The sequence below is a fragment of the Heloderma suspectum genome, chromosome 1, assembly GCF_057233095.1.
Source record: "Heloderma suspectum isolate Gila_16-S chromosome 1, 16-S_ref, whole genome shotgun sequence".
NCBI classification, from domain to species: Eukaryota; Metazoa; Chordata; class Lepidosauria; order Squamata; family Helodermatidae; genus Heloderma; species Heloderma suspectum.
In genome coordinates, this window is record NC_139458.1 from 420199324 (window position 1) to 420221959 (window position 22636).

Genomic DNA, 22636 nt, shown 5'->3' on the forward strand with positions numbered 1-22636 from the left:
GCAAAGGGCAATCTAGCCCAGCATCCTGTTTTCAACAGTGGTCAACCTGATGCTTCTGGGAAGTCCACCAGCAGGGCATGAGGGGGACAGCCCTCCCCTCTTTTTGCTCCCACCCCCCACCAGCAACAGTATTGAGAGGAATATTACCACCCTGACTGGAAGTCCCACTTAGTTGTCATAGTGAATACTCATTGATAGACCTGTCATCCATTTTCCATTCCCCCAAAGAATGGTGAAAAAACTTCTCGATAGTGAGGTCAGAGGAATAAGTCGGGGGTGGGGTGGGGATAGCTGAGCTTTCATTAGCTCAGCCCCGTGTACTTCAGCATTTTCCCCTACTGCCTGACTCAATCTGCATTTCCACTCTCTTTTATTTTCATATATAGAAATGTGTGCAAAATGCAGCTGTATGTTGTGTAATTTGTGCAAATTGCAGCTGAAAATTGTGCAAATTATGCAAATTATGGCTGCAATTTGTGCATATAACACTAATTACAACTGCAGTTTGTGCATATTACATAAATTATGGCTGCAATGTGTGCAAATTACACAAATTTCTATTTACAGGTCTGGTTGGTTGTTTTTTAATGAAAAATGTTCCCAGAATTCGGGATAAACCTGTGGCTCAAATGAAAGCAGGGCACTGCAGAAATCTGGTGAGCCCCAAAAGGGCTGGATTTCCCAGAGACGGACATCCCTACTTCTTGGCACCATTTCCGAGAACACATTTGCACATCAAACCAGGATAAAATATATTGTGTTAAACAGGGGTGGACAACTCTTGTGGGTCAGGGGCCATATTGCCTCTCTCCCACTCTGGAACCCACCACAAGCTGTACTTCTCTCCCACTGGAAATGGCCGTTCCTCCCCCTGAAGACAGATTCTCAGTGATTCTGCTGGGAAACAAGGTTCATGCTCCCTGCACACCCTGTTTCTCAGAAGAATTGCACTCCTTCAGCCCGTTAAACAGCTGTTTGGTGGGCTGGTGGGAGGAGGGAGCACAACTCTGCTGGAAATCATGGTGTGTGCCTTGTTTACCAGCAGGATTTCTGGGGATCTGGGAGTGCAGAAGAGGACCCAGCAGGGGCCACCCAAAAAACCATGAGCAGGCCACATGTGGCCCACGTGTTGCCCGCCCCACTCCTGTAGTAAAGGCAGCCTCCCACCTTCATATACTTCAATGGGTTTGTTCTTCAGAGGTGGGCATTCAGCTACATAGGAATTTACCACACCATCCAACTGCATCTAGTGTCCACTAGCAACCCTTAGAGGTAAATTTCTACTCTACACCAATAGGACTCTTGAATCCTGTGTCGGAATCACACTCAGGGCTGTGATCATTAAGGTTGGCTATGGGAGGGAGTGGTGAAGGATCCACTATGTCACCAAGTGCAGCATAAAAGCTCTATTGCAGAATGTGGGGAAGGAGCCATAGCTCAATGGTAGAGCAGCTGCTTTGCATGCAGATGGTCCCAAGTTCATAGAATAGTCATAGAATAGCAGGGTTGGAAGGGGCCTACAAGACCATCGAGTCCAACCCCCAATTGGACCAGGTTCAACTCCTGGTGTCACCAAATATGAATGTAATGCGTCTTGTTGATGAGAATTCATTGCATTTCACAGGAGTGCTATTCATAATAATCTGTGTATGCTAACTGTGAATGATTAGTAATAGAGTGATTAGCTGTGTAAGCTATAAGCTAATCAGAAAGTGTTCTTGGAAATGGGCAAAGGGAGTTGACACAAGTGGGTTGGTTAACCACCTCCACCAAAGTGAAAAGCTGCTGGGCTTAGGAGGGAGACTGTAATTAAGGAGCTTCTGAAGTCAATGGTAAACCAGGCTGCACTGGGAGGCAGCCCTCTTAGGGTTGGACAGTAGAACTAGGGGTAGTGGTATGACCAGGTCCGAAATGTAGGATGAGGTCATCAACACAGGGGTTATAAAAGGCAAGGGTTTGATCTGTTTGGCGGAGTGATCCTGGGAGAACAAAATGACCTAAGCTCTGCCAAACATGCCTGCCAGACAGGTAACTATGAAATCTTAATGATGACTGCTTTGCTGGTTGAGAGGAATAGAACTTCTATTTTATTAAGGAATATGCTAGCCACTGTTTTCTATTATGCTTCTAATCATCCTAATTGCATTGCATGTAGTAATGTGTTTTGCTTGCTTTATCATTTCAAAGATTCTTTATTCTCTAATATGGTTTGAGCAATAAATATATATTTTGTGGTACCACTTTGTGTAGTTTGGCTTGAGAGGTGCTTCAGGGAGCACAACTCATATCAATTAATTCTTGAAGCCCAGAACACTCAGCTGGGATTTACACATCTCTTGCTGAGTAGGGTCTGTTTATACAGCCACGGCTTTTTCTCTTGGTCAGGTGAGTCACAGACACACCTGTTCAGGGAATAGAAACAAGCCAGTAGGATGGAGTGGGAATAAGTTACCCGTCTCCCTGGGATTGCTATATTTTTTTAAAGGGACCAGGCAGGAGGTGACAGGGAAGTCCTCTACCTGAAATGCTTGGGAACCTTTGCCAATCAGAGTAGATGTTCCTGAGCCAGATGGACCAATGATCTGACTCAATATAAAGTAGCTTTATGTGTAGTGTACAAGGACCTTCCAGCTTCAGTAAAGTTTACAGCCCTCGCTGTTAGGGGAAGAAATTAAAATGTCCTGCCAACCTCTGTTAAAGTCACAGAGACACATAGCAAGATCTGTCTATATGGAAAATAGTTCTCTGCCTCATTTCCCATAATGTTCATTTGTAGTGATGGCCACCAACATAGGTGGCTTTAAAAGGGATTAGAGAAATCCATTGAGGATAAGGCTATTAATGACTGCTAGTCAAGATGACTATGTGCTGCCTCCATTATCAGAGGCAGTATGCGTCTGAACACCAGCAGCTGGGGAACATGAGTGGGATGGTACTGCCATGAACATAGTCCACCTGTGGGCTTCCCATGGGAATCTGGGTTGCCCAGTGTAAGCACAGAAAGATGGACCAGACGGGCCTTAGGTCTGATCAGCAAGGCTCTTCATATGTTCTTATGTTGACGATAACACAAATGTCCTTTTTTTAATGTATTTCCATTTTAAAATGTTAGGACAGAAGCTATCTTATACTTTACAAGTTGTGCTTTTCCATTGCTTTGCATATTATGACACCAGTGTTATGAATGGAACCACTTGTGACATCAGTCTTGTGAAGGGATAAAGTGCAATGACCTCCTAAAATACACTGAGCACAGAGATGCTGAGATGTTGTTTGAATATGGGTTGAATCAGTCGCAAAACATGCCCCAAAATATACATATATCGGAAGAAATCCACAACTCTGAATGTCTACAGGGGAATTCTGGTTTCTTTATTACAGATTTATGATGTAGTCATGTATGCCTTAATAATTTTCACTGTTTTATCAGTGAAATATTTCCTGGCAAATTGACTTTTGCCCACCAGATGCATTTGCAGTTACATGCAACTGGGACAGTCCAGTGACTGGAAGATCCAATCAATGTTGAAAGTGGCCCAAAAGACTTCTTGGTTCACAAAACCTCAGCTGTTATATATGACAGTAGCTCACACACCTAACTCCTCATAAATACAGTATGTGGAACAAAAAATATGTATAAATTAATAACTTGTTCAAAGACCATTTTGAAAGCAATGGAGTCAAACATCAGTGGCCATCATTACCCTCCAACCCATTTTAGTGAGCGATCCTGGGAATCACAATAAAATTTCTAGTCCACATTGAAAAATGTACTGTCACAAAAACTTATTAAGGTCTCTCCATGTTGCTCCTAGTTTTCCTGTCTTAATGGTCTACAGTGACTAAGGTCTGCTAAAAAGAAGGGTGGGGATGAAGCTTTCAATATTTTCTGACTTGTAAACTTAGGGGGTGGGTATGATTTTCCCCCTTGCATGATCATGCTGATAGTACCAATCTGGGTCCCATCAGAGCTGGCATGAGACTCAGTTTTGTCTCTGCCAGCAGTGCAAGAATTCAGGCTGAAGAGCCTACTCTCGTCACTGCTGCATGCAAAGAATCAAAATGAAAAGAAAGTAATAAAAAAGTTGACTAACCTAACCCACCTGAGCTCGGCTCACAGGGATCAATGTCCTCATCGTCGCTGGGGCATTCAGCTGAGGCCACCAGGATGTCATCTGTGGTCTGCAAAGAAAAGGAAGAGCCCATCTTAATTAATCAAACTGGTCCAACTATGTGCTCACCTCTGTTACTGCCCAGGTTTGCAGGCACTGGCAGTCATCAAAGACCTTAAGAGACTCACAACACTGTATTATTTTTAATGGTGATGTAAGATTCTTTTTTTATTTGAGAGTTAAGAAAGGATTATGTCAGAGGTCCAGTGGGACGGTCGGTGCTGCTCTCTACCTCTCTGACTGTGGCTGCATCTCATCCCTCATCTCCTCTGTTATTCCCTCTTCTTTGCACCATTTCATTCACTTACAGTGCAATCTTATGCATGTCTACTCAGATGTAAGTTCCATTGAGTTCAATGGGATTTACTCCCAGGTAAGTGTGTACAGGATTGCAATCTTAATCTCTTTTCTTTTCTTCCTTCTACACATCTCTCTACAGCTGGACAGCCCCACTCCATTCAACAACCCTTTATCTCTCTCCTCCTTTAGGCCCATATTCCATTATCTACTACTTGGTGGAAAAAAAGAAGCAATTCCTGAAGTACACTAGCCGTGCCTTGCCAGTACTTCCTCTTCTATCTGATTCTTTCTTAAATTATTCTAGTTACTCTCGGTCAGTCCCCAATCTGGAAAATATTATGGCATGGAATTGATTGCCTTCCCACAGGGATGTCCCAAGGTATTTTGCTCCCTGAGCAAAAGGGAACTCTCTCCCATTCTAAAACCCTACTGGACTGATAGCTCAATGTTTCTTCAATGCTGACAATGGGACAGCATCCTCCACAGCCGAAGGCAGCAGTCTAGTTTACAGAGTGCAGGGCAGGCTGTTTGACACACAGCTTTCACCTCCAACTCCTTGCTGCCACCTCCCAGCACCTGCCTCCTGAGGCAACCACTTCACTTTGCCTAATGGTAGGGCCAGCCCCCTGCCTTCCAACCTCAGTGATTGCACATGCTTTCTCAGTGTCCTCTTCCATTTTCACTGGGCAATGCACAAGCTCTATGGCTGCGGCTTGAAGTGTTCCATGCATGCAACCAAGAACTTTGGCATACGGACCAAGGTTCCCTGGACTTCTCTTTTGGACCGCAGCTCCTTTAGCCCTGAAAAAGAAACCACTCCTGCAGGATTCCCTCCTACAGCCAGGATTTGAAAGCAAATTATCACGTGGCATGGGAGCCTGCAAACGGGCGGGGGGCCTTCACAGCCCCACTGCATGCCTGAAAGCTCCCACCATGATACTTTGGATTTTGGCCAAAATATAGAACTAGAACGGTAGATGCATTTGTGTGCATGCACTGAAGGGGTGAATTTGTTTTGCTTAATTTGTTTGTGTGGGTAGGTCTCAGCATACCACTATGTGAAATAATACTAAAGATGGGAGAACCAGGGATGTTTGAGCTCACTCAAAGTCTCTGAACTTCACTTCGAAGCTAGGTTCAGCTTGCTCCCATTTTTGTTTGTGATCAGTTTTTCAGTTTGTTTGAATGGGAAAAGTGCACCTTTCTGTGCACATTTTCCCAAAGTCCACTCTCCACCCCCTCCCTTGACTAAAATATAAAGATTTGGGGGGAAATGTACATCTCAAAGTAGATTTAACATATACATACACACATTTTTCAAACAAAGTGTGCTCCCATTCACATTGGGAGTTGAGAACAGGGCAAGTTCAGAAGTTTTGCAAAGTGAGGCAAAATGTTTGTGCATCCCTTAATAAAACTAAGCATGTCCGGCATGCATTGCCTTCCCAGGACAGTAATCACAGACCATCTCACCGACTCTATAGGGCTACATTTTTAATTATAACTATGTATATAACACCACCAATGTATATGGTAGTTTACAACATAACCAGCAAAAAAAGGCCAGGTCCCTGCCCCATCACACTTACAATCTAAATTACAATGCTGAGGAGACAAAGGTAGTCCAGGTTAGGCAGGAAAGTGAGAGGCGAGGTTACAATGGAAGAATGTCAACACATTCAGTTATAGACGTGCTACAGTTCAATTGTACACATGTTTACTCAGGAGATGAATCCTGTCACACTCAGTCAGATTCACTCCCATCTCCCAATAATTGTGCCTAAGACTCCAGCCGCAAGTCTTTCTTTTACTTGGGGAGGAGGATTATAAAGAGGCTTCCAGAACAGGGTGCATGATGTTAGGTTGGCTTCAGCCCTGGTATTTCCCTTTTGAGGAATTCAACACTGAATGCCTGCCAGGATATATCATAAAGAAGTCAGCTGCACTTAGAAGAGCTTAGTGGGAGAGCATGTGCTTCGCATCCAGCAAGTCCCAAGCGTACCAAGTCCTGGCATCTCCCATTGCAGGGTCTCAGGAAGCAGGGCTGACTCGGTGACCTGTGTCTGGCAGGGATGGGGGACAATTTTGTTTGGTTCTTCTTTTTTCTATAAGAATGTACCAAAACTTGCAAATTTCTACATAAACAGGATGGAAAGGACCTGAGACTTTAAGAAAACAAACAGCAAGTATGGGACAAAGCAAAAAAATAAAACGTGAGAGAGTGCTTTGAGTGCTTAGCTCGTAAAAGTCTGGCTCTGAATCCCTGTGTATGCAACCATGTTCGTGGTGCTGATTTAGGGTTGCCACCTCTTTTTTCCTGTCAAGTTCCTCATCTACATGGCAGGCAGGTACATAATGGTCCTCTCCATTGTGGGAAAAGCTGTACCTATTGCATTTAGCTAGTGAAGATGGGTGAGAATTTTGTTTCAGATTGTTTTTGGTAAGAATTTACACAAAAAAATGGCTACATTCTTCAAATTCAGGAGAGAAAGAGACTAAGATTTTTTTTTTAAATGAATGTTTGAGAAAGGAAAATAGACAGATCTGCTCATCCCTACATGCCTATAGTGCTGAATTTGGGTTGCCGCCTCTTTTTTTCTGACAGGCTCCTCATACGAACATCAGAAGAGCTCTTCTGGATCAGACCAAGGGTCCATCCAGTACAGCATTCTGTTCACACTGTGGCCAAACAGCTGTTGACCAGGAACCCACAAGCAGGACATGGGTACAACAGCACCCTCCCTCTTGTGCTCTCCAGTAACTGGTACAGAAGCATACTGCCTCTGATACTGCAGGTAGCATATAGCCATCAGGATTAGTAGCCATCAATACTCTTATCCTCCATGAATTTGTCTAATCCCACTTTAAAGCCATCCAAGTTGATGGAGATCACTATATCATGTGGTAGTAAATTTCATTATTTAACTACATGGTGTATGAAGAAGTACTTCCTTTATCTGTCCCAAATCTAGCACACAGCTTCATGGGATGGGTTGTAGTATTACCATCTTTATCAGCTATATAGTAGGCAGATACGTTGTTCTTTTCATGCTGGGAATAGCTGTATCTATTGAATTGGGCTGCTGCAGATGGGTAAGAATTTTGTTCAGGTTTAAAAAAAAAAAAGACCTTATCAAAATGTGCAAATTCTGTCATAAAAAGGGTAGAAAGAACTTGAGTTTTTTTTTCAAAAAACCCCTGAATGTGGGAGAATCTGACAGATTTGTTCATCCTCCTGTATCGTATTTTATTTATGTATTGCATTGTTTTATTCATTAAGCTTTTTCAATCCGCCCAGAAAACATATGTTATTGGACAGATTAACAATATAATCAACAAATAAATAACCCTTACTGCTGAGACTTTGGAAGACTGCTGCCAGTCAAGGTACAGACAATGGAAGACAAGCTGGGAAAAGGATCTATATATATGGTAACTTTATATGTTCCTGTGCTTTGAATGTGGTATAAAAAGGAAGCCAAAGATGCATCCGACTCCTGCTCTACCTTTCCAGCCACGAAGGAAAAACAAATGAGTCCCATCCAACTTGGTGCAATGACGATGTAGCTGACGGCAGCATTTTTTCCCCATGCTTTAATTTCCTTCCCTTTTAATTAGAAGGTGAAAGATGGAAGAAAGATCTGTTTGGCATAAATGAATTCTGGTCACTATTAGTAGCACCCATGATAGATGCCCATGATTTGCAAGGTAGCTGCTCTGAGAGTCTTCATTAAAGGAGGATTTAAAAAGCAAAGAAGAATCTCTCTCTTTGTCACCAGGGTGTAATGGGAGGACATACAGAGCAAGATAATCACCACAACGCATGCTTGGATTAAAGTACCTCTTGGGGGACTGGTCAAATTCATCTCAGCATTATCATCTACCTCTATTAGATTTTTCCTTACAGGAGTTAAAAAGGGGGGGCAGGTGTGTCAACCTGATTTCACCTTCACTGCAGCTTCTTTCCTTTGTGCATCAACATAGGATGATTCAACGCATATTCTGCTTTAAGGTGTACACCTAATATTTTTGTATATGCAAAACTATAGGGCATGAAATGGAACCAATTCCCTAGGGAGATGGTGGGCTCTCCCACACTGGAGGCATTCAAGACGAGGCTGGACAGCCATCTGTCAGGGATGCTCTGACTTGGATTCCTGAACTGAGCAGGGGGTTGGCCTTGTAGGCCCCTTCCAACCCTACTATTCTTTGATTCTATCAATCAGACAAAACATGTACTTGGAATGTGTGTGTCATACAAATACACTCACGAAAGGACCAAGATTGCCTCAGGTTCATAGCAAGAAACATAAAGGCCTAAGGTTTCATGGGGAGGGGTGTGTGTGTGTGTGTGTGTGTGTGAGAGAGAGAGAGAGAGAGAGAGAGAGAATCACTGCAGAACAGCAAGAACCTATTTACAGGTAACCTGATGCTTAAAATCAAATCAAATAATTGTATTAAATATTAAAAGAATTTAATGTTATAAGATTTAAAAATGAACACTTGTCAGTTATCTAAGTCCCTTTGCATTAACTGGCCGGAACGCTGGAAGATTCACTTCTTACTGAGTAATGGGATAGAATACTGCCTTCACATTTCTCCTCACAAATAAAACAGTAGATACTTGCTTTTCTAACATGAAAGCTGAAAATGAAGTGAAGTAGTTTGTAATGTCCCTGAAGGTGGCAGCATCCCATAGCTCTGCCCCCCTGCAGTTTGGGCCCTGGATTAGACACTGCTCCCTTGCACCAGTTTAGACCATCTGTCTATCAGGCTCACTATTGTCTCTTCTGACTGTCAGTGGCTCTGAGGCAGAGGTCTTTCCCATCACTTGTTAGCTAACCTTTCAACTAGAGATGTCAATGATTGAACCTGGGACCTTCTACATGCAAAGCGTGTAGCATGTAGCAACAGCCCTTCCCTGTCCAGGGTACTTTCAGTCTAAACCTGAGTTTGCCGCCATGTCACTGTGGAATGATTCATAGTCTGTACAGGATTCCAGTTTTTAAATAATTAAACAAGGATATTTTTTTAATAAAAAGTTGTTAAAGATGAGCAGCCTATCAGAAAAAGAGAGGTGGCAACTAACATGGCTGAATAAACAGAAATTCAAACCCAGACATTTATGAGCTAAATGCTCAAAGCCCTTAGGCCTGGATGGAGAAAAGTGTCAGTTTCAATGTCTCCCATTTTTTAATATTGGGATTTTTAATCTCAGATTATTTTAATCTCTTACAGTATATTAAGAAATTTGTGAATTTTGGCAAATTCTTATCAAAACCGAACTGAAATAAAATTCTCACTGATCCCTAGTAAGCTCTTTCTAAACATGGCAACAGGTAGCTAGAGTGCCTATATCGTTAAGTGGCTGCCATTTCATTTAAATTGATCTCTTGTTTATATGAAATTGGCAACCACCCTCCTGTTGAACTTATACAACTAAGGAGTTTATGGTGTTTGCAGTTATGCCTCCAAGAATTGTACATTATTTACAAAGTGCCTTGACATTACAGATAGTGAACTATTTTTTCTAACATTTATATCCTGCCTTTCCTCCACAAAGTTCAAGGCACCAATACATACATAGTCTCCCCCCACCCCCCGCCCTGCCTCCATGTTTTATCCTTACAGGATACATTTATATCCTGCTTTTTTCCATCTTGCAAGGAACCCAAGGCAGTTTACATGGTCCCCCTCCTCTCCATTTTATCCTCACAACAACCCTGTGAGTAGGTTAGGCTGAGAGTCAGTGACTGGCCCAAAGTCACCCAGTGAGCTTCATGGCAAAGTGGCGTCTAGAGCCCCGAGTTCCAGTTCAGCACACACTGGTTGTGCACTTTGATCGCCCTAATCCTAGTCCAATCCTCTAAGCACTACATAGCACTGACTCTGCATAACTAATTTCTGCACTAATACTACTAAATGGATTGCATCATATTGTGGACTACAGCTACTAAAGCTACAATCCTGTACACACTCACCTGGGATTAAGTGTCATTGAACTCAGTAGGTCTTATTTCTCAGTAGACATGTATAGGATTGCACTGTACATTTATTATAGACAGGTAGCACTCACACAAAACTCAGTTTAGTATTTGTTGCTGTTAGGAATATCGTACATACATTTTGTCCCATTTTAAATGTCTGTATTTTTTGTGCTTGCTCCTCTCCTTCATTTGCTGGTTGCTTTTTTAATTGTTTTCTTTTTTAATTTCAAATATTTAAAGTGAAAGTTGCAGCTTAAATCTTTTGGTTAGCTGTTTCTATTTGAATCTAGACAAATTACATTCCTGAGCCGCAAGATAAATTTGCTGAAAGCTAATACCTGGCTTTTAAAAAGAAAAGAAAATAACCTAAACTGATGGGATTTCTAGCAGCAACCAACAGGGTATGAAAAATTAGGATGGAGTTCATGTGGGAAAAAAAACCACACAATTTCATTTCAGGAGGCTAGATTAACTGAGCAATTTTCTCACCAAGACTGTGTAATTTAAATTTAATTTACTGTGTGTAAAGCTGATCTCTGACTGGCTGTTGAGACAGTAGCAGAAAGAAAACTCAAATATGTCACATTAATCAATCCTGTTCTCCACTTTTACTCTCCCTAGCACTTCTAACCCTTTTTGGTACAATAAAACCATCTGTCCATCCTCCAACAAGATACAAAAAATAAACTGTACTAATCTTATGGTACGATGTGCTTTAGCCTTCTATTTGGAGAAACGTCTTCAAAAATGTATATTACTGCATGCTCCCCATTTCTCAAACAGATGAGAACTTCCAAGTTGGATGGGAGAATCGCTGTAGCTGATCTTATCAAGGTTCTCCAAATTCCACCTCAAGGCTTGGTCATCCTTGTTTCCATTCCTGATGGAGAGCTTTTCATTGCTGTTGTGTGAAGGTGAAAAGTGCGCATTTGGATGCACTTTTTTCTAAAGTGCATACTGAAATGCGTACTTTCACCCCACTAAAGCGTAAAAATGTGCATTTCCACCAAATTATGAATTTTTTGAAGCAGCAGCATGAGCTAGGGATGGCACAGGTGCCCGATTCAGTTCGGGAATCCAGCGGACCTGCTCCTGCCTGCACGCCCATGTCCTGCTCACCGAGCCCCTGCCCCTGCTTGCCCCCTGCCCGCACTCGGCAAATAGCCTGAACTCACCCCAGCAGCCTTGTCAAGCTTTATAGTCGCCATTTTCTGAGAAATAAAATGGCTATCGCAAAAATGAGCAAATTTGTGCACATGCGAAATGCGCATTTTTGCAAATGCACATTTTTGCGTATGCACAAAAATGTGTATTTTATGAAAAATGCACATTTTTCTACACACGCTAATGTTTGCCTTCACAAAAATACTCATTTCACACATGAGAATATGCACATTCGCAAAATGTGCATTTTTGTTCGTACAAAAACATGCACAGTTTTGCATTCACCATTTTTTATTTTTTTTCAATGTGGCCGCTGGGGTGAGTGTGGGGTGCTCACCAAGAGTGAGAGGGGCACGAGTGCAGTCCAGGGACCAGCAAGTGGGGGCAGGGGCTGGGCAGGAGTCCAGAGAACCCGGATAGGGGTGAGTTTGCACATCCCTAGTGTGAGCATGGAAATGAGCAAGCTTTGTTCACAAACTGTTTGCATTCAGGGGTCCAAAGAGGGCATGTTCTGGTCCCAAATGAACCAGAACAAACCTCTCATCCATCCCTAGTTCCAGGGCAGCACTAATAAAGTTTGGCTTCTGATGGAAAGGGCTATAGCTCAGTGACAGAGTACATGCATCACATGTAGATGGTCCCAGCATCTCCGGGTAGGGCTGGGGAAAAACAATGTCTGACATAGGGATTTCAGAGGAACCCGGTTGGGGGTGGAGCTTGAAAAGCTTTTGTTGGTTCAGCACCTCGGGTTCTGTCTTGATTTCTGCTAGCTGGCCTGATTCGGTCTGCAGAAGCAAGTCAGGTCAGCTAATAGATTTTCTGTATTTTTTTTATTTGTACAGAGATTTATGCATATTGGGACAGCGATTTGCATAATTCGCACAAATTGTGCAAGCTGCAGCCAAAATTTATGTAAATTACACAAACTGCAATAGCAACTTGTGCAAATCTCTATTTGTGTACATTGGAAAAAATAAGAAAAAAGGTTCCTGGTTTTTTGGGGAAAACCTGAAGCTCGGCCCACAAATGCAAGCAGAGTCAGGTGGGCAGTGGGGGTCAGTCAAGCCCCCAGAGGGCCAGATTTGACAGCAACGGACACCGCTAGCCTGACAGCCTAGAGAGCTGTTGCCAATCAGCATAGATGTTATTAAGTTAGAATCCCCCCAATGCCAGCCAAATCCATATAGTATTACTTTGGAATGACATAAAGAAAGAGACATAGATACCACCATGTCAGAAAGCCTTGTGTATGGTAGGAATGTCAGAGAATTCTGCCATGGATCTCAGTGAGGCCAAATGCCAGTGCATTCAGCCACCCGAAATCCATGGCAGAATGAAGCCCCTGCCCCCTCCACGAAAGGCGCGCAAAACAGAGCACTTACCTAGTGCCGTCCACACTCACTTGCGAATGGCGGCCGCAGATGTGGCTGCCATTCGCTTCCTCATCATAGCCGTGATAGGCTACGTAAATAATTACATAGCCTATCACGGCTAACGCAGGGATGGCATTTGCGTCCCTGTGGAGGCTGTGATAGGCTACGTAAGTATTTACGTAGCCTATCACGGCAAGCCAAAAAAACACACCAGCATACGCAAATGGCGGCCGCCATAGCTGCCGCCATTTGCGTACGCTTTTTTTTTTTTTTGGCTTGCTGTGATAGGCTACGTAAATATTTACGTAATCTATCATGGGCTACCATAGGGACGTAAATGGCGTCCCCTACTCAGGATGCCATTTGCGTCCACAGCAGCCCAGCAACGGCTGGAGGCCCTGCTGTGGGTTGGCCAGGCCAGCGGCTCCGTGGCCTGGCCGCAGAGTGGAGCCGGCCAGGCAGGATTCCGGGGGGGAGGAACGTATCGCCTCCCACCCCGTTGAGGATTTGGGGGGAAGGGACGGAGCACCTCCCCCCTACCGTGGATGTCTCGATGTCTGTGGCTTGAGGAGGTTGGTCCACAGCGGATTCCACAGGTGAGATTCTTCCAAACCCATTTTAGACCGTCTCAAATTTCTCCAGCATCTCTATTTGTGACATCAGTAGCTACTACTCCAATCCTCATTATCAGCCTATAGCTATACTTAGCAACAGATACAACTTGTACAAAAGCCTCCTTTAGTGTGTTGCACCTGTTGGGAGCTGGGGTGAGGCAGGACCTCTGGTAGTGCCATTTTCCTGACTGAAATCACGTACACACACACACACACCTGCTGGGAGCTGGGGTGAGGCAGGACCTCTGCTAGTGCCATTTTCCTGACTGAAATCACGTACACACACACACACACACACACACCTGCTGGGAGCTGGGGTGAGGCAGGACCTCTGCTAGTGCCATTTTCCTGACTGAAATCATGCGCGCGCGCACACACACACACACACACACTGAAGCTAACTGGCCGGTAGGGCAAACATGAAAGAACTTGACATACAGGTATTCGGTATAAGGGAGCTTTCTACGTTCATATGAGGAGCAGGAAAAAAATACTTATCGGAAGACGTAAGGAATACCTTTTGTATAGAAGGATGCATGTAAAAACTAGCAGATCTTTTTCTTTCTCTCACCACCACCTGGCTTAAAAAACAAAAGACATACCCTTTTCTGGTATCATTTCATTTTGGTGGTTCATTAAATGGAAGCAGGCACCTCTAAAATATCACAAAAGATGCTGAAGGAAGCAAGAGCGAATGTGTGTGTGTGTGTTTTAACCCCAGCACTGTCAAAGCTCCACAAAAGTTACCCTTATCAATACTGTCACATTTTCAACTAGGGAAATGTTACTCACCCCTGTCCGGGTTCACCAAACTCCTGCCCAGCCCCCGCCCCCACTCGCCAGTCCCCAGACTGTGCTTGAGCCTCTCTGATGCTCAGCGAGTAGCCTGCACTCACCCCAGAGGCCTTGTTGAGCTCCAGTCGCCATTTTTTTAAAAAATAAAATGGTGATCGCAAAAGTGCACTTTTTTGTACATGCAAAAATGTGCATTTTTTGCGAGTGTACATATTCTCATGTGCGAAAGGCACATTTTTGTGAATACACACATTAGTATGTGTACAAAAATGTGCATTTTCCATAAAATATGCATGTTTGTGCATACACAAATATGCACATTCGCAAAATGTGCATCCTTGCACAAGCGAATATGTGCATTCGCAAAAAATGTGCATTTTTGTGTGTGTGCAAATTTGTGCATTTTTGCGATCGCCATTTTATCTCAGAAAATGGCAACAGTGAAGCTCGACTAGGCTGCTGGGGTGAGTGCAGGCCATTTGGCGAGCGCAGGCAGGGGGCGAGCAGGGGCAGGGGCTCAGTGAGTGGGGCTCGGGGGCATGGACAGGAGCAGGTCTGCCAGATTCTGGGACTAAGTCAGGTGCCCGTCCCATTCCTATTTTTAACTGCTGGAGGTTTTTGATGTCTGGGAGAAAGGAATAGGAAAAAAAAGGGAGTTATGGCTGAAACCATAGAACATCAAGACATAGCAGTTACAATTTCCCAGACATCCATTTTGCAAAGGATACAGACCACATATTATATTGAAGTTAATGACACAATTCCCATTGATTTTCATAGCTCTGGATTGTGTTTATTTAGTATAAATTGTTCAACTGTAGGTTTATCTTATGTATTGGAGTCAAATACTTAGAAACATTTGCAAGCAGGGACGGTTTGGCACCTATTCTTTCTGCATGTACAACTCCCATTAAAGCTAATGGAAGTTAGACACACATGCACTGAAAAGGAGAATACATTTAATTGCCTTCCAATTAGAAGCGCAAGCTTCATTAGGCCGGCTGCTTTGGCAAAACTCAAATTTGATGAAATGGCTTCTGCTACTGGAAAGTTTTCACCCAGGTGTTTGGACTTGCTCATTTAATCAGAGTTTATTTCATCATAACAGTTCCCACTCCCCCTTCTAATATAAAAAAGAAAAAGAAATAAATGTACTCAAGGAATGATTTAAGCTACCTTTCAAATTTAGAAAGCTAATTTGAGGCCTTTCTTAACTCAGTTCTATTCTGGCTGACCTTTGAAGGGACAGCAGTACAATCTGTAAATGTAATAATTTTGGCCATTAAAATCTGTTTGTATTCAGCTTACATTTTTTTCTTTAAAATTTAAAAAATATTTTCTAAGTCTACTGTGCAGTGAAAATAAATATGTAACATTATGCTCACTTTTTGTTTCTAGAGCATGAAATGCTATTTCACCATTAATTTTTTTGGTCTCAAATTTAGTAACAGCCAAGAAATAGGGATGTACGAAAGGCACTTACCTTTCGTGGATTATGTTTATGGTTGGGGGTGAGGCGTTCCGTCCCTCCCCCTGGAATCCTCGCCGGGGGGGAGGCGCTCTGTTCCTCCCCCCTCCCTGGAATCCTGGCCAGCCGGCTGTGCTCCGTAGGGATTCTGCGGAGCCGCCGGCCGGCTCCGCCAGCAGCCAGACATCCGGCCGCTGGCTAGCAGGGACTAGGGATGCACGAAAGTCACTTACCTGGTCTCGCAGATTGCTTCGCGGTGGGGGGGAGGCGCTTTGCTGCTCCCCCCAAAGTTCACGCCGGGGGGGGAGGCTTCCCTCCTCACCCGGTCGAAATTCAGGCTGGGGGGGAGGCTTCCCGCCTCGCCCGGCCGAAATTCAGGCCGGGGAGAAGCGCCCCGTCTCCCCGGCCACAAACTTCAAAAGAAAAAAAAACAAAAAACGCCCCTGTGATAGGCTACGTAACGATTAACGTAGCCTATCATGGCTAGATCTGCAAAGTCAGCCATGATAGGCTACGGTAATCGTCACGTAGCCTATCACGGGTGACTTTGGGGAAAAAAAAGCGTGTACGCAAATGGCGGCCCCCATAGGGAGCCGCCATTTGTGTTCCTTATTTGGACCCTGTAGTCTATGTAAAGATTTACGTAGACTACGGCGAAAATAAGGGCAACGCTATTTGCGTTGTCCTTATTTTCGCCGTAGTCTACGTAAATCTTTACGTAGACTACAGGGACCAAATAAGGAACGTGAATGGCGGCTCCCTATGGGGGCCGCCATTAGCCGTACGTGTTTTTTTTTTTTAAAGTCACCCCTGATAGGCTACGTGACGATTAACGTAGCCTATTACGGCTGACTTTGCAAATCTAGCCGTGATAGGCTACGTTAATCGTTACGTAGCCTATCACAGGGTTTTTTTGTTTTTTTTTTACTTTTCTTGTAATGGCAGCGGTAGCAGCCGGTCGAAAGACCGGCTGCCGCCCCCGCCCCGACGAAGACCTGCCGAACCGCCGCCGGGACCCGCCGCCGGGACCCGCCGCCGGGAGGGACATTCGTGAAAGGTAAGTCCCATCCCGGGGGGGGGGGGCAGAGAATTTCTCCCCGAACAACCTTCGGAGGACCGAATGCGTTGACACTTGGCCCCCCGAAGTTTCGGGGAGAAATTCTCCCCCATCCCAGGCAGGAATGCAAATGGCAGCGGCCGTAGCCGCCATTTGTGTCCCTGCAGTCAGCTGTGATAGGCTACATAAATGTTTACGTAGCCTATCACGGCTAACTTTTTTTAAAAAAAAAAACACGCGTGTACACAAATGGTGGTGGCCATGGCTGCCGCCATTTGTGTTCCTTATTTTGGCACATCTTAGTCTACATCAAGATTTATGTAGACTAAGACGGCGAAAATAAGGGGAACGCAAATAGCGTAGACGCTACGCTATTTGCGTTCCCCTTATTTTCGCCATCTTAGTCCACGTAAATGTTTACGTAGACTAAGACGTGCCAAAATAAGGAACGCAAATGGCAGCGGCCGTGGCTGCCGCCATTTGCGTACGCGCGTTTTTTGTTTTTGTTTTAAAGTCAGATATGATAGGCTATGTAAACATTTACATAGCCTATCACATTTTTTTTAAAAAACCTAGCCGTGATAGGCTACGTAAATCTTTATGTAGCCTATCATGGTTTGTTTTTTTTTTTTAACTGGAAATGGCAGCGGCGGCAGCCGGTCAGAAGACCAGCCGCTGCAGCTGCTGCTGCTGCACCGCCGCTAGAGGTGCCGCCAGAGCCGCTACTGGAGCCGCCGCCGGAGCCGCCACCGCCAGGAAGATCCGCCCATGGTAAGTCTTGTCCTGGGGGGGGTGGGGGGGCAGGCCGTTCCACCACCAATTTTGGGGGGCCGAATGTGCTGGCATTCGGCCTCCCCGAGATCCGTGGCGGAATTTTTGTACCTCCCTACCAAGAAATGAATTAGCAAAAAAAATGCACTACTCCCGGGGATGCATTTTTCTTACCCGGATGCATTGCTTCTCCGACCATAAGGTGTTGCTTTTTCCCCCTTTTCCTTTTTTGCACTTGGGTTCTTTTCCATAGAGCAACCATGCTCCCAGGTGAAAGAGGACAAATTGGATCTGTTTAGGGTTGTACGAAACTCTTACCTGGCTCCGCACCGGGCAGTCTGCGGTTGGGGGGAGGTGCTCCATCCCTCCCCCTGGAATCCTCCTTGGCCAGCTCCACTCTGCAGCGACTCCGCAGAGCCGCTGGCCGGGGCCACCCGCAGCTGGACATCTGGCTGCTGGGCTGCACAGGGACGCAAATGGCAGCCGCTGTAGCAGCCGCCATTTGTGTCCATGTCTTTAGCCGTGATAGGCTACGTAAATATATATATTTATACATTTAATATATTTATATTAAATATATACGTAGCCTATCATGGCTAAAGACACGGATGCAAATGGTGGCAGCTACGCCATTTGTGTCCCTGCCCTGAGCCATGATAGGCTATGTAGATACTTACGTAACCTATCATGGCTTGCCAGGGACGCCAGTGGTGGCCAGCGTAGCAGCCGCCATTTGCGGCCGCAGCCTGGCAGCAGCTGGAGCCACCAGAGCTGTCACTGCTGCTGGAGCCGCCACCGCCGCCGGCGGAGCCGCAGCCAAGTAGGCTCCATTTCACAGGGCTTTCACAGGGTGGTGGGGTGGGTTGCTCTGTTCTGCCACGGATTCCGGGGGGCCGAATTCACTGGAATTCGGCCTCCCTGGGACCCGTGGAGGAATTCTCCAACATCCCTAGATCTGTTCAATTTCAGGCTCAAGTTACATGATAATACAAACCCCGGGGTCCCCAACATGATGCCCATGTGAACAGATTGCCCATGGACACCTTCCTTGGGGCCCACCAGGCTGCTTGCCCCTCCTGATTTGGCAAGATGTGATTTGGCATTTGAGGCTCAGATAGGGATGACGGAGAATTCCGCCATGGACTCCAATGAGGCCAGATTCTTTAGAATCCAGCCCCCCAGAGTCCATGGTGGAATGGACCAACCCCCATCCGCCACCCTGCGAAGTTCGCCTGGACGGACCCTACCTGCCATCAGCCGTATCTGGGTCCATCAGCTGAGACCGCAGCCGTCCGCTGCCAGTCTGCGGACGCAGATAGTGTCCAGCATAGCAGACGCCATTTGTGTCCCTGCTCTTTTTATGATAGGCTACATAAAGATTTACATAGCATATCACAAAAAGAGCAGGGACACAAATGGCGTCCGCTACACCGGACTCCATTTGCGTCCGCAGACTGTCAGCGGGTGGACGTCCAGCTGCGGATGGACTCGCCGCAGAGCAGAGCTGGCCGGGGAGGATTCCGGGGGGAGGAACGGATCACCTCCCCCCTCCTTGCGGACCACCAGGCAGACTGGTGAGTGGAGTTCGTACACCCCTAGGCTCAGATACCACTTCTACCTTCTGCTCTGCTCCTTGGCTATGTACAGTTTGTCTTTTGTGAAATGTAGAGATGGTGCAGGTGACTGATTCAGTCCGGGAATCTGGTGGACCTGGTCCTGCCTGCACCCCCGAGCCCTGCTCGCTGAGCCCCTGCTCCTGTTCACCCCCTGCCCACACTTGGTGAATGGCCTGCACTCACCCTGGCAGCCTTGTTGAGCTTCGTGGTTGAAATTTTCTGAGAAATAAAATGGCGGTCGCAAAAATGTGCAAATTTGCGCATACGCAAAAATGCACATTTTGTGGATGCGCATTTTGCGCATGTGTGAAAATGCAAATTTTCCTGAAAATGCACGTTTTTGTACATGCACTGTGTGCCTTCACAAAAATGCTCGTTTCACACATGGGAATATGCACATTCGCAAAATGCGTATTTCATGCATACAAAAACGTGTGCATTTTTGCAATTGCCTTTTTTTTTCAGAAATGGTGACCGCAGAGCTTGATGAGGCAGCTGAGGTGAATGCGGACTGCTCAACAAGAGTGGGAGGGGCTCGAGTGCAGTCCGGGGACCGGTAAACGGGGGCAGGGGCTGGGCAGGAGTCCGGAGAACCCAGATGGGGGTGAGTTTGCACAACCATAGTGAAATGGGTGTTGGAGCAGAAAATTCTGGTTTCAAAAGGGGGGGTCATATCTTGGAACTCAGACCCTATCACTGCCCTGTACTTAGATTCTTTGGCAAGTTACTCTTCTTTTAGCCTCCCTAGCTTTCCTTCTAGGAAATGGGTGTTTTGTGGCTGATGATGCACATCATTGAAGCCATTTTGTGAGAGCACCCATAGGACACGTTCAACATTCCAAATGTGCCCATGAGCCTAAAATGGCTGGGGATCCCTGAGACATGAACAATCCCAAACCTGGCCTTGGGTATGTTAAATACAATCACAGCTCACCAGAAAACTCCCTGAAAATTGGGTTACGGCAGAAGTAGTGAAGAGGAATTCTGGAGAGGTTCTGATGGATTCACAAGTCTGGCTTAACTTGAGCAAATCCACTGAAAAAGTAATCAGGAATTGAAACGTCCCTCAGCATGGCTCTGTCTTCACCAGGATTTAGCCCCTGAATGTGCTTCCAATGCCAGAGCTAGGTCTGACAACGTGGGGATAATAGTAGAGCTGTGCTCAAATGGCCTCTCAAAATTCTCCAGACTATTTGTGGGCAGATAAATGGGGGGGGGGTATTTCAATGCATTTCTCCTAGGGGAAGAGAAATTCTCCAACAGTTTCTCACAGATAGGCTCACTATTGGCAGGGGTTGTAGCACCAGTTCCGTCTTTTTTCCCTACGGGTTTTTTCTTCTGTAGGTGGCAACAGCATCAACTGAGTTGAGGCTTCCACTCTTTTGAGGCAGAATTTTGCATTTCTTTTGGTGGTATTTTTGAGCTTACCCAATCCCTGTAAGGTGGCCAAGGGTGCTGTGTGTTTTCTCTCTCTATTACACATCTTTCCATTGCTCTGAAGCCTCCCAGGCCACCTGCCATTCCTGAACTGAAAAATCCCCATGAGAGGAATTACCTCATGATGCCTTCCTCATGATGACTTTAACTGAAGTGCAGGAAGCCAAGGAGGCTACAGGCTGCCACAGAGATGACGGTACAATGACAGACAGGACACTGAGGCACACCCCTCAGCCACCTCACAAGTAAGGTAAGCATAAGAACCCCAAATCAAACCTATGAGAATTTCTCTGAAATTCCCCCTCCTTTGAATTTCTTTTCAAAAGCCATTTCTTTTCTATCGAATTGAATGAGAATGGTCAAGAAAAATGTGGGAGAAATTTTTGGCACAGCACTAGATAACGCAAGAGGGAATTGTGTTAATAGCAGTTACATTTCTACTGCAACCCTCATCCAAGGGGCTCAGGATGGTGTATGGGGTACTCCTCCACTTTAACCTCACAACAACCCCAGAAGGTAGGCTGAATGACTCAAGGTCACCCAGTAAGCCTTATGGCTAAGCTGGGACTTGAAAATGGGTCTCCCTATTCCTTGTCTGCCACTGTAACTATAACCACAACACTACACGGACTTTCATGTATGGAGATCACTAGAGTATTGTCAAGTTCAAATGCTGCCCCAGGTTGGGAGGTAGAGCCAGGAGTGGGTTTTGGGTGGACCCTGGAGGAATCTGGTAGCTGAGGGCAGAGCCAGAAACTGGCAAGTCAGGGGGAAAGACCTTGTTTTTACCATGTGGGTCATTAAATATATCCCCTGAACAAACAATAAGGAACTATGGCCAACTGAATTTACATCTGATCATGTGGAAAGTATCCATGCTAGCACTGAAGATGCATTGGGTACATTCCAGGTAATGCAAGAGGCCTGTTTTGGGACAGGATTCAAACATTCTTGCAGCTTTGTGAAGCCTGGATTACAAAACAGAAATTTCTACTCACTCACAAACATACTGGAATCTGGGTACATAGTGTATGTATTTCCATGAACAGGTTGATAGAAAAACGGAAAAGTAAATCTGATTCATACAAACAAACGAACACACATCACACACACACACACACACACACACACACACTTCTTGGTCTCTAACTGTATCGGTACACTGGATTTCAACTTGGGAAGGCATTTTGTTTCACAACAGAAAGAAACTGCAGGTGTAAACCTGAGGGAAACAGACCATGGAAATGCTTACAATGTTGCTATAGCAATAGCTTGGGAAAAGATATCTGAACCTCATTGTAGCTTTCGAGTATGCAGCTGAGTACAAGCGTGTAGGTTCCCTGTCACTGGCTACACAATGTCTGCAGCTTATTGTATGAGGATAAGGTTTGCAAATGACTGCCACAATAGCGTAAAGCTTCAGGAGGGTGGGCACTGGGGGGAAAATCAGTTTATTTGCTGAAATTCCTTCACACTGCACTGCTTTTTAGATCAGGTCACATTCAGTGGACTACTCCATTCATTTTTGCATTCAAATGAAAGGAGGACTACTTAAAGATTAAAAAGAAGAAGAGCAAAGCATGGTTTTTCTTCTCCTTGACATTATTATGCACACCTAAGACAGGTGTGTTTTAAGCAGGAAATACCATCTCTACTGAAAATAGTTACGAATTTCCCAACGCAAAATAGGGAACGCAAGGAGCATTATAAGGGAGCATTCTGCAGGGAATTAAAAGAGAAAATCAGAGCTCCTAGCAAATATGGGGTCTTGACTTGCTTTCATTTTTGCTTGGGGTTAAAACCATGTATAAGATAGCATGGGGATACACCACATACCTGTGCCAGTTGGCCTTTATTATCTAGATCAGCCTTCCCCAATATT

The 22636-nt window shown here is 45.1% G+C and overlaps 1 protein-coding gene across 18 annotated transcripts in view; it reads right to left on the reverse strand.

Annotated features, from left to right (window-relative positions):
• Positions 1 to 22636, reverse strand: part of NRXN1 (neurexin 1) — a 1598206-nt gene that overhangs the window by 38041 nt on the left and 1537529 nt on the right. For 12 of the 18 annotated variants that reach the window (XM_084829225.1, XM_084829224.1, XM_084829223.1 and 9 more), the window contains one exon: positions 4095 to 4182. In XM_084829225.1, coding sequence (XP_084685351.1) covers positions 4095 to 4182 — 88 coding nt within the window. The remainder of the gene's footprint in view (positions 1 to 4094; positions 4183 to 22636) is intronic. The other 6 variants (XM_084829231.1, XM_084829233.1, XM_084829232.1 and 3 more) reach the window with 1 other exon arrangement.